A 12,235-nucleotide genomic window follows, 5' to 3' on the forward strand; every position below is an offset into this window, starting at 1 on the left:
AGTCATTTACATAAATGACAAAAAGCATTGGTCCCAGCACTGATCCTTGTGGCACATCGCTGGTCACAGGCCTCCAGTATGAAAAGCAACCCTCCACCACCACACTCTGTCTTCTACCTTTGAGCCAGTTCTGTATCCAAATGGCTAGTTCTCCCTGTATTCCATGAGATCTAACCTTGCTAACCAGTCTCCCATGGGGAACCTTGTCGAACACCTTACTGAAGTCCATATAGATCATGTCCACTGCTCTGTCCTCATCAATCCTCTTTGGTTACTTCTTCAAAAAACTCAATCAAGTTTGTGAGACATGATTTCCCACGCACAAAGCCATGTTGACTATCCTAATCAGTCCTTGCCTTTCCAAATACATGTACATCCTGCCCCTCAGGATTCCCTCCAACAACTTGCCTCCCACCAATGTCAGGCTCACTGGTCTATAGTTCCCTGGCTTGTCCTTACCACCCTTCTTAAACCGTGGCACCATGTTAGCCAACCTCCAGTCTTCCGGCACCTCACCAGTGACTATCGATGATACAAATATATCAGCAAGAGGCCCAGCAATCACTTCCCTAAGTTTCCACAGAGTTCTAGGGTACACCTGATCAGGTCCTGGGGATTTTCAAGACATCCAGCACTTCCTCCTCTGTAATATGGACATTTTTCAAGATGTCACCATCTATTTCCCTACATTCTATATCTCCCATGTCCTTTTCCACAGCAAATACTGTTGCAAAATACTCATTTAGTATCTCTCCCCCATTATCTGCGGCTCCACACAAAGGCCGCCTTGCTGAATAGGGGCCCTATTCTCTCCCTAATTGCCCTTTTGTTCTTAATATATTTGTAAAAACTCTTTGTATTCTCATTCACCCTATTTGCCAAAGCTACTTCGTGTTCCCTTTTTGCCCTCCTGATTTCCCTCTTACATATACTCTTACTACCTTCTAGGGATTCACTTGACATTTACTTCCTTCTTATTCTTGACCAAAACCTCAAATTCTTTAGTCATCCAGCATTCCCTATACCTACCAGCCCTAATAGGAACATACTGTCTCTGGACTCTCGTTATCTCATTTCTGACGGATTCACATTTTCTAGTCATCCCTTAACCTGCGAACATCTGGCCCCAATCAACTTTTGAAAGTTCTTGCCCAATACTGTCAAAATTGGTGTTAACTTTTAGATCTGGTCTGTCCTTTTCCACCTCTATTTTAAAACTTATAGAATTATGGTCACTGTGCTCCTCCACTGACACCTCAGTCACCTCTCTGTTTTCCTTCCCAATAGTGAAGTCAAGTTTTGCACCTTCTCCAGTAGGTGCATCCACATTCTGCATCAGAAAATGTTCTTGTACACAGTTAACAAATTCTTCTCCATCCAAGCCCTTAATACTATGGCAGTCCCAGTCTACGTTTGGAAAGTTAATCATCAGATCATGCAGTACAGAAGAGGCCTTTTGGCTTATTGAGTCAAAATAATGCTAAATCTATACTAGTCCTATTTTCCAGCAGTAATGCACATTCAAGTAATTTTTTTAAAAGTTCTAAATCCCAGCTCATTCTGACATTGTTACAAGTTCTCTCAAGACCAATGTTGCTTGCAATGAGTATTTATTGAACAGGCCCTAAAATGGATATCTGCATTGAGTGTACCTCATATTAAACTTCACATGACTACAGAAAGCTGGTGTCACCTGAGGATAGAGTCATAGAGTCACAGAGATGTACAACACAGAAACATGTTTGGTCCAACCCGTCCATGTGATCAAATATCCCAACCCAATCTAATCCCACCTGCCAGCACCTTGTCCAAATCCCTCCAAACCCTTCTTATTCATATACCCTTCCAGATGCCTTTTAAATGTTGCAATTGTACTAGGCTTCACCACTTCCTCTGGCAGCTCATTCCATACACGTACCACCTTCTGAGTGAAAAAGTTGCACCTTAGGTCTCTTTTATATCTTTCCCCTCTCATCTTAAACCTATGCCCTCTAGTTCTGGACTCCCCCCCACCTCAGGGAAAAGACTTTATCTATTTATCCTATCTATGCCCCTCATGATTTTATAAACCTCTACAAGGTCACCCCTCAGCCTCTGATGCTCCAGGGAAAACAGCTCTAGCCTATTCAGCCTCTCCCTGTAGCTTCAGTCCTCCAACCCTGGCAACATCCTTGTCAATCTTTTCTGAACCCTTTCAAGTTTCACAACATCTTTCCGGTAGGAAGGAGACCAGAACTGCACGCAATATTCCAACAGTGGCCTAACCAATGTCCTGTACAGTCGCAACATGACCTCCCAACTTCTGCACTCAATACTCTGACCACTAAAGGACAGAATACCAAACGTCTTCTTCACTATCCTATCTACCTGTAACTCCACTCTCAAGGAGCAGGAACCTATAGTGTTGCATTTCTATCTCAAACACTCTCACAACTTGTGAAAGTATAGGGATAACCCTTTAACAGCTGTAGAAATTCTGACTTACCCAGTGTAACACATCATGGGTGAAAATAATTAATTATAGTTTAAAAATGTCACCCACTGTTTGATACATTTTACACTAGTACATTAGTTTCCCATCTGTTGGATTTGTAAATTGTCCTGCTGAGCGTAGGTGGATGGTATTGGGTACAGTCTAATTCCAAGAGCATTTATAATTACTACAAATTAAATGAACACTGTGGTCTGTTCATACCTAAGATAGAATATATACAGTTCAAAGGGCAAACATCAGATTTAGATGTGAGATCTGTGCCCCTCACTGTCATTCTCCCATTGATAAGAGAATAAACATTGGCCACAACATTGAAAAATGTCTGTTTTTGTTTCCCTTTGAAATCCTGTTGCTGTGGCATTATTACATCCACCTAAGAGTTCATTTACAGTGCAGCGAGAGATTCAATTTCACACCAATCGCTGGAGGGGGGGGGTCTCATTGGAGCCCTAAGATAGTCCTATTTTCCTGGGCATGAATGTCCCATTACACGGGAAACATCTTACTGCAGCGTTTCCATTTGTTTCAATGTAACAGCATTCTGAAAGGTTTGTTACAATCTTGCTGCCTTTTCCCACAAATAAACTTCTCTTGTTGGTGAAGGAGTATTCCAGACTTTGTGTTTTTTTTTACGTTTTATGAAATTTAGATTCGGGTTCCCCTAATGGACAATACTTTCTCTCTCCCCCCGGCCAGTCCCACAGTATAAACAGCGGCTGCAGCTGCCCCGCCTCGCCGCCTGTCAGTGCCTGGAGCCCGGCCAGCGGAAGGAAGCTGAAGCCTCCACCCCCGGAACTCGCTCCACGCTCCATGGCTGCACAGGAGGAAGTGGCTGCTTTGGGAGCCATTTATAGCGAAGATTTCCAGCTTCTGTCTGAATCAGGTGAAGATTTGCAGCTCTGCGGGATCTGGGGGTTCAGTTGCTGCAGATCAGATGTGATATCTCAGAGCCTGCACCTCCTGATCCCCCAGTGAGATTCCTGCAGCTCAGACACTTAGACCCTGGATCTCCTGATCCCTTAGTGAGATTCCTGCAGCTCAGACAGATAGACCCTAGATCATCTGGCCCCTGTTAAATCTTTCTGCTCTCATCTAGTTTCAAATTCCCCCCCACCTGAGGGAAAAGAACCTTTACTATTGACCTGGAGAGATTTGATGGGGGTCAAAACAATGGCTGTAGTCTTCTTAACAATTAATTGATGAAAATTTCATTTCATCTTGAACTGAATGTTGAACATGAAGTGTGACAGTGAACAGGCCAACAGAGATATGGTTTGATAATATTCATGTTGAACTTGATGTTGTTACTGAATGTATACAAGAAATGAAAGGTGATTCAGGCAGGCAGTAAACTGTAGCCCATGTACATTTGGTTATATAACTTAAAGGACATCAATCCACAACAAGTCTGGGAGAGGAGGATGGTGGTGGAGGGTTACTCTTCAGATTGGAGGCTTGTGACCAGCGGTGTGCCACTGGCTTAGTGCTGGGTCCAATGCTTTTTGTCGTTCATATAAGATGTGAACATAAGAGGTATAGTTAGTAAGTTTGCAGATGACACTAAAATTGGAGGTGTAGTGTACAGTGATGAAGGTTACCTCAGAGTACAATGGGATCTTGATCAGATGGGCCAATGGGTTGAAGAGTGGCAGATGGAGTTAATTTAGATAAATGTGAGTTGCTGCATTTTGGAAAGGCAAATCAGGGTATGACCTTTACACTTAATGGTAAGGTCCTTGGGAGTGTTGCTGAACAAAGAGACCTTGGAGTGCAGGTTTATAGTTCCTTAAAAGTGGAGTCACAGGTAGATAGGATAATGAAGAAGGCATTTGATACGCTTATTTTTATTGGTCAGTGCATTGAGTACTGGAGTTGGTCATGTTGTGGCTGTACAGATCATTGGTTTGGTGTTTTTGGAGTATTGCCTGTAATTCTGGTTTCCCTCCTATAGGAAGGGTGTCGTGAAACTTGAAAGGTGGTCTCTGGCTATTGAACTTCTGGTTAGTTACTTTAACAAAACCATTCATTATTTCAAATACTTTGGGGTGGCACAGTGGCTCAATGATTAGCACCGCTGCCTCACGGTGCCAGGGACCCGGGTTTGATTCCAGCCTCGGGCAATTGTCTGTGTGGAGTTTGCACATTCTCTCCGTTTTTACGTGGGTTTCCTCCGGGTGTTCTGATTTCTTCCCACAATCCACAGATGTGCAGGTTAGGTGAATTGGCAATGCTAAATTGCCCATAGTGTTCAGGGATATGTAGGTTAGGTGTGTTAGTCCAGGGTAAATGGAGGGGAATGGGTCTGGGTGGGTTGATATTTTGAGGGTCAGTATGGACCTGTTTGGCTAAAGGGCCTGTTTCCACACAGTAGGGATTCTATGATTCTCAGTGAGATTCCTGCTCAGACACATAGACCCTAGATCAGCTGATGCCTTAGTGATATTCCTTCAGCTCAGACACATGGTTTCAGGATCTCCTGACCCTTCAGTGAGATTCCTGCAGCTCAGACACAGACACTGGATCTCCTGATCTCTCAATGAGATTCCTGCCGCTCAGACGTGGAAATCCTGGAGCTCCTACTCCCCCATGAAACTCCTGTATTTCCGACAGCTCAGACATGGAATTATCGAATTGTTGTAAAATACAGATGGCCATTCAGCCTGCCATGTTGGTACTGATTTTCTGCAAGGGTGACTCAGTTAGTTACACACCTTTGTCCTTGCGTTGAAGTGATTAACAAATGTAGTTAATATGATATGGTGCAAAACCCCTTTTCGTATAAGTGGTTCAGGTCTGGAATGTATTGCCTGGTAATGTGGTGGAGGCAGTCGATTGAGGCATTTAAGAGGGCGTTTCAAGCAAATAGTACCATATTTGCTTGAAACAATTTGTAAAGAATTGGGGAAAAGGCAGAGAGAAATATGGTACTAAGTGATAATCCTCATTGGAGAGTCTGTGTGGGCACCATGGCAAGTTCTAAGGAAGGGACACCACACTCAAAACATTAACTCTGATTTCTCTCCTCAGATGCTGCCAGACCTGCTGAGCTCTTCCAGCAATTTCTGTTTTTGTTTCTGATTTTCAGCATCTGCAGTTCTTTTGGTTAATTTTTACAATGGGAACCGTGGCCCCCTTCTGCATCGTAACAAGTTTGTGATTCTGAGAGTTACCCAATTTTCTTTCCCAAGCCACAAACTGAATCTGCTTCCGGGACTCAGCATCTTCCAGATCATAACTGCTCACGGAAAAATGTTTTTTTCCCAAAGGTTACCATTGCTTCTTTTGCTATAAATAAATAAAAGCAAAATTCTGGAAATGGTCATCAATTTTCTTCAGAATTGTGAACATTATCTGCAGGATTGCTGACCAATTGCAAATCCATCTGTTGGATTCCTCATCCAAAAAATAAGCAGGAATGAACTTGCGTTTATGTATCACCTTCCACCACCTCAGATCACCCATCTCTGGTGCTGGTGTTGCTTTAGCCCTCCATCACCTGCACAGTTAATTTGGTGTCAGTGTTTCTAGATTAGTGCCATCACCAATTTCAGAGTATTAATCAAATCTTTGTGCCTTCTGGCTGGAATGATAACTTTCAAATGCAGTTAGTATGAGTCTTGGCTCAGTGATAGCACTCTCATCTTTTGATTAAGTAAGATTTGAGGTCAACGCACAGACCTCCGGCCGGAGCACAGTGTTGAAAATTGCACTTCATTGCAATACTGTGGGAAGTGCTATATTGTTGTAGGTGCTGGCATTTGAATAAAAGATGTGAAATTGCTCTCTCGGGTGGGTTCCATGACACCGTCTGAAGTTTTTTAGGAATCTTAGCACCCAGGTATCCCTCAGCCAGCTTGGCTAGAGGCAGACAGTGAGGTAGTATAAGACAAATTTTGTTTTTGGGATCTTATTGTGCATGCCCACACAGCATTTCCTTGCAATACTATAGTGACTAAAACTGAATGCACTTCCTTGACAATGAAACACTTTTGTGATCCATCTGAAGGTAATGAAAAATGTTTTAAAAAGGCATGTTGGTAGCTGTTAGTAGTTATTTTGAGGATGGCATAGTGGCTCAGTGTCAGCACTGTTGCCTCACAGTGCCAGGGACCCTGGTTCAATCTCAGCCTCGTGTGACTGTGTGGGGTTTGCACATTATCCACGCGTGTCTGCGTGGATCTCCTCTGGTGCTCTGGTTTCCTCCCACAGTCCAAAGATGTGCAGGTTAGGTGGATTGGCCATGCTAAATTAGTTGTAGTGTGTGAGGATGTGAAGGCTAGGTAGATTAGCTATGTGAAATGCAGAGTTATGGGGATGTGGTGGGATGCTTTTCAGAGGGTCAGTGTCATTCAGTGGGTTGAATGGTCTGCTTCCAAACTCTATGGATTCTATAATTAGTACATATTTCAAGTTGGTGATATTAACAGATCTTTGTATTCTAATTTAGAATTTAAATGCATCAGTGAAACATCAATACTGGGACAACCCAGTTAATCAGTGATATATTTGCAAATACGACAGGCTGCCTGGTCTTTTAGGTTTGAATTATCGAGGGTTTATGGCTCCACATTTTCTTTGAGCTATAGGTTGACTATCTTTGATCATTGGGTCTGTCTTTGTGCAGTTGAGCATGTTTATGACAGTGGGTTAAAGATACGTGTTTCTGTCTGGGTTTAGGATGTGCTGAAAAAGTTGTAAACTTTTAAAAAGTTACATTTATTTTGGCCTTGTTTTTTGTCGGAATCCTAAGATAGGCTGTCGTGATTGCTTGCGTGATTAATTATTACAAAAACTCCGTTAGCAATCCATCAGCAAGTGCAATGGAGGAAGTAGCTGACCTGAGACAGATTTTGCAAAGCAACTTAATTTTTATTATACTGAGAATTCAGTGCTGACTTTAATTCACTAAACTATGATGTGTTTGTGGAAACGTTACAATCTCAATGCTAACTCTGCAATGTTGAATTTATTTGATGTGTTACAGAATCCGAGGGGATTACTTTCCAAATCCATACCATCTGTGAACACCATGCAAAGAAAATCCAGTTAAAAGTCACTTTTCATTTATCCCCTGAGTATCCTGTGTGCCTTCCAGACATCTCCATCTGCTCAGATCAGCTCAACCGCAAGCAGTGTTGTGATTTGAAGCTAAGTTTGATGCAATATGCAGACTCTCTTCTTGGCCAGCCTATGGTTTATGAGTTGATGATGTGGCTCCAGCAGAACTTTAAGGATGATGCTGACCGTGTCTTAGTGGACCAGACCAGTGAAGGTGACAGTTCACAGCAGCTTTGCAGTGCAGATGGTGGTGTGTGGATGGCACTTTTGCACTTAGATCACATGAGAGCCAAAGCAAAGTACATAAAGAGCATAGAGAAGTGGACTTCTGACCTCAGACTCACTGGAAGATTGATGTTCTTGGGAAAACTCATATTAATTCTTCTGCAGGGAGAGAGGAAAGATATCAAGGTAGTAATCTTGCTTCTCAGAGTTGTGATTTTACTAATCTATCGGGCCTTTTCCATTTCAATAAGTTACGTATTGTGTCTTTACAAAATGTTCTTTTCATGTTAATCTTCTATCTCTGCTCTCCCGAAGTTCTTGGCTCCTTGCTGCAGTGTAGTTTTAGTTTGCATGCTTTGGTAAGAGCCATAAGAGCCCATTATTCAACAGCAAGATGTCAGACCAGTGATAGGGGACCAGAAATATGTCATTCAGCCCATCGAGTCTGCTGAGCTGTTCAGTGAGATCATGCTTGATTTAATAATCCTTAACTCCACTTGCATAAATTCACAACCCTCAGCGAGATGAAATTTGTTTTCCTCTCTTCTTAAATGGGAGACCTCTTACTCTGAAATTATGCGTTCTGGTCCTAGACTCTCTCACAAGGGGAAACAGCCTATCCACATTTACCCTTCAAGCCTTCTAGAATGTTGCTTGCTTCAATAAGGTTGCCTGTCTTTCCCTTTGGACTCCAATGAGTACAGACCCAACTTACTCCACCTGTTATCATCAGAAAATCTCTTCATACCTGGATCAATCTTGAGCTTTTCTGGATTGCCTCAAATAAGTCTTTCCTTTGATAACGGGACCAAAAATTTTTTTCCCACTCACTTAATGTATTTCTATCTGACTACAAACTCTGTGTCTCCTCACAACTTGCTTCTCCATCTATTGTGGTATCATCTGCAAACTTGGCTATGGTACATTCACTTCCATCATCTACGTCAGGAATATAAGTTGTAAATAATTGTAACCTGGGGAGTGATCCCTATGACACTTGACTAGTTACAGGTTGCCATCCTGAAAGTGCCCCTATTATCCCAAGTCTTTGTTTTTTATTAGTTAGGAAAATGCTCCCAACAGTTCCTACCTTTTTAAGTAGTGTTATGTGTGATAACTTATAAAAGTTATCACACATAACACTACTTAAAAAGGTAGGCACGGTGGCACAGTGGTGTCTAACTAATAAAAAACAAAGACTTGGGATAATAGGGGCACTTTCAGGATGGCAACCTGTAACTAGTCAAGTGTCATAGGGATCACTCCAGTGTTATATGTGATAACTATCAAAAGTATTTTGGAAATCCAAATAGGTTAGATTTACTAGTTTCCCAAGATAAAGTCTGCTTTCTAACATCGCGAACAATTCTAAAAAATTTGTCAGTCATAATTTTCTGTTTATGACTCTGCTTGATTATGTTTTGAATTTAGAACATAGAACAATACAGAGCAGAACAGGCCCTATGGCCCTCAATGTTGCGCCGACCTGTGAATTATTCTTGGCTCGTCCCTCTACACTATCCCAAAATCATCCATGTGCTTATCTAAGGATTGTTTAAATCTCCCTACTGTGGCTGAGTTTATTACATTGGCAGGTAGGGCATTCCAAGCCCTACTAAATGCTTTGGTAGAATATCGTTTATAGTAGTGACTAATATTTTCCGATGACAGACGCTAAGCTAACTGACCTAGAGCCACTTGTTTCTCATCTCTCATTTTGAATAGCAGTGTTACATTTGCAGTTTCCAATCTTCTGTGATTTTCCAGAATCTAACGAGTTTCGGAAAATCATTACCATTGTACCCACCATCTCTGCAGTTAGTTCCTTTGATCTCCTGGGATTAGAGGAGAAAGTGAGGTCTGCAGATGCTGGAGATCAGAGCTGGAAATGTGTTGCTGGAAAAGCGCAGCAGGTCAGGCAGCATCCAGGGAACAGGAGAATCGACGTTTCGGCATAAGCCCTTCTTCCTGAAGAAGGGCTTATGCCCGAAACGTCGCTTCTCCTGTTCCCTGGATGCTGCCTGACCTGCGCTTTTCCAGCAACACATTTCCAGCTCCTGGGATTAGACCCAGGGAACCAATGTTCCTTCTGCACTGCATGACTGCGCTTACAGCTGCTCCAAGGTTCCATGCATAACAATCAGCCTTCGACATCCCGATCTTGGTTCTGGAATTTGCTGCTGTGCACGGACCTTGGAGGCCCACATAGCCGGAAAGAAAACTATTGGCTTTGGCCTTATTTGTTTCCCTAGTTTTGTTTTCCGTGTAGTGTTAGTTATTGCATTTATTTCCAGCCTGGCTTTTTCCCCTTGACTATTTAGCCTTTTGGAATGCTCTAAGTGTCTAACACGATGACTGATGCACAATATGTATTCATCTGCCCTGTTATTTCTTGATTCCCCATTCTTATTTCCCAAGCCACACTCTCTAAGAGGCCTATGTTCACTTTGCCTCTCTATTCCTTTTGTATTTTACAAACATCTATTATTCCTTTTGTATTACTTGCTAGTTTACCCTCCTAGTTTACTTTATCCCACTTCATTATTTTTATGATGATCTCTTGTTGGTTTTTATAATTTTCTCAATCCTCAATGTTGCCACTACTATTTGCTACATTGTATGCTTTTCCTTTCAATTTAATACTATCCGCAACTTCCTTGGTTAATCATGGTTGTTTAATTCCCTTGCTCGAATTCTTTCTCACTAGGATGTAGTGAGAAATGGATGAACTGCAAGTATATTGCAATAGATGAACTGTTTTCTTAAATACAACCATTGTTTGTCAACTGTCTTTGCTGCTAAACGCCTTTCCCAGTCCATCCCAGCCAAGACTGCCGTCATTCTTTTGAGATTACCCTTATTCAAGTTTAGCACAATTGTTTTTGACTCCAGTTTCTCACTCTCAAACTGAATGCACAAATCTATCTTATTATAATCATTGTTTTCTTGAGCATCTTTTGCTCTGAGATTATTTATTAAGCCTGCTTTATTATATGTCAGTAGATCCAAAATAGCATAATCCCTGATTATCGAACAATATGTTTTGAATAAGGTTTTCCTGAATCCTCTTCCTTGTGGCTACCTTTGCCAATTTGATTTTCCCAATCTATATGAAGATTAAAGTCATACATGATTAATGAGTTTTTTTAATAATACATGGCCTCATTATCTCCGATTTATTCTCTGTCCCACATTTAGCTACTGTTAGGGGGCCTATAGATCAGTGTTCCCTCTAATTTTCTTACTGACCGCAGGGACCTCTGAGCCACATGCAGGGAAGTAGTCTCTAATTCCTGTGTGCAGAATATAAGAGCAACGCAGCTTAGAGGGAACATTGCTAGAGACTGCTCCCACTAGTGCTTCTCTCCCTTGTTATTTCTTTCCGTCCGCCCATAAGGATTCCATGACTTTCAATCCAGATCATCTCTTGCTGTTATACTAATTCCGTACTGTACTAACTAAGCCACCCGACCACCCTTTTCTTCCTGTCTGCCATTTCAAGAATTCAGACCCCTAAATATTCAGTTCCCAGATTTGATTGCCTCGTAAAAAAGTCTCAGTAATGACCATAAGATCATACCTGTTAACTTTTACTTCTGCCATTTACTCATTTATTCTGTCCTGAATACTACATAAGTAAAGAACATTTAATACAGTCCTTTCACTAATTTTTTTCTTACTTTGATCCTATTTATAAATAGAGCATCATTTATATTTGTGCACTCTGTCCCTTATAGTTACCGAAACAAATGTCCTCCTTTGCTGCCAAAATCTTTTGCTTTGTCAGCCTACAAATCCCCTCTTCAGGACTTTCGTTTCCATTTCTGTTTAGTTTAAAGCTCTCTATACAGCCCTTGTTATTTGATTCGCCAGGACTCTGGTCCCATTACAATATAAGTGAAGCCCATGATGCCAAAATATTTCCCTTCTATCCAGTACTGGTGCCAGTGCCCCATGAATTGAAATCATTTCCTCCCACATCAATCTTCGAGCCATGCACTAAATTTCTTGACTTTATTTATCACATGTCAGTTTGCCTGTGGCGCAGGTAGTTATCCTGAGATCATTACTTTGGAGGCTGTCCTATTTAGTTTGGTCCTAACTGTTCAAAGTCTTTCAGAACTACCGACTAGTCCTCTTAATGTCATTGGTATCAATGGGGATGATGACAACTGGATCGCTCCCTTGCCTCTCCAAGTTCCTTTCCAACCCTGAGGCGATGCCCTTAACTGTGCCTCTGGGCAGGCAACACAACTTGGTAAAAACAATGACTGCAGATGCTGGAAACCAGATTCTGGATTAGTGGTGCTGGAAGAGCACAGCAGTTCAGGCAGAATCTGAGGAGCAGTAAAATCGACGTTTCGGGCAAAAGCCCTTCATCAGGAATAAAGGCAGAGAGCCTGAAGGGTGGAGAGATAAGCTAGAGAAGGGTGGGGGTGGGGAGAAAGTAGCATAGAG

The 12,235-nt window shown here is 41.9% G+C and overlaps 1 protein-coding gene across 2 annotated transcripts in view; it reads left to right on the plus strand.

Moving 5' to 3' along the window:
- The first annotated feature begins 2,942 nt into the window (after positions 1-2,942).
- The window catches only part of rwdd3 (RWD domain containing 3), a 16,609-nt gene continuing 7,316 nt past the window's right edge, over positions 2,943-12,235 (plus strand). Inside the window, exons 1-3 of one of the 2 annotated variants that reach the window (XM_043698857.1) lie at positions 2,943-3,042; positions 3,144-3,377; positions 7,479-7,963. In XM_043698857.1, the coding sequence (XP_043554792.1) occupies positions 2,973-3,042; positions 3,144-3,377; positions 7,479-7,963 (789 nt within the window). In that variant the 5' untranslated portion in view covers positions 2,943-2,972. The remainder of the gene's footprint in view (positions 3,043-3,143; positions 3,378-7,478; positions 7,964-12,235) is intronic. The other variant, XM_043698855.1, reaches the window with a different exon arrangement.

Source organism: Chiloscyllium plagiosum, chromosome 11, assembly GCF_004010195.1.
Source record: "Chiloscyllium plagiosum isolate BGI_BamShark_2017 chromosome 11, ASM401019v2, whole genome shotgun sequence".
Classification (NCBI taxonomy): domain Eukaryota; kingdom Metazoa; phylum Chordata; class Chondrichthyes; order Orectolobiformes; family Hemiscylliidae; genus Chiloscyllium; species Chiloscyllium plagiosum.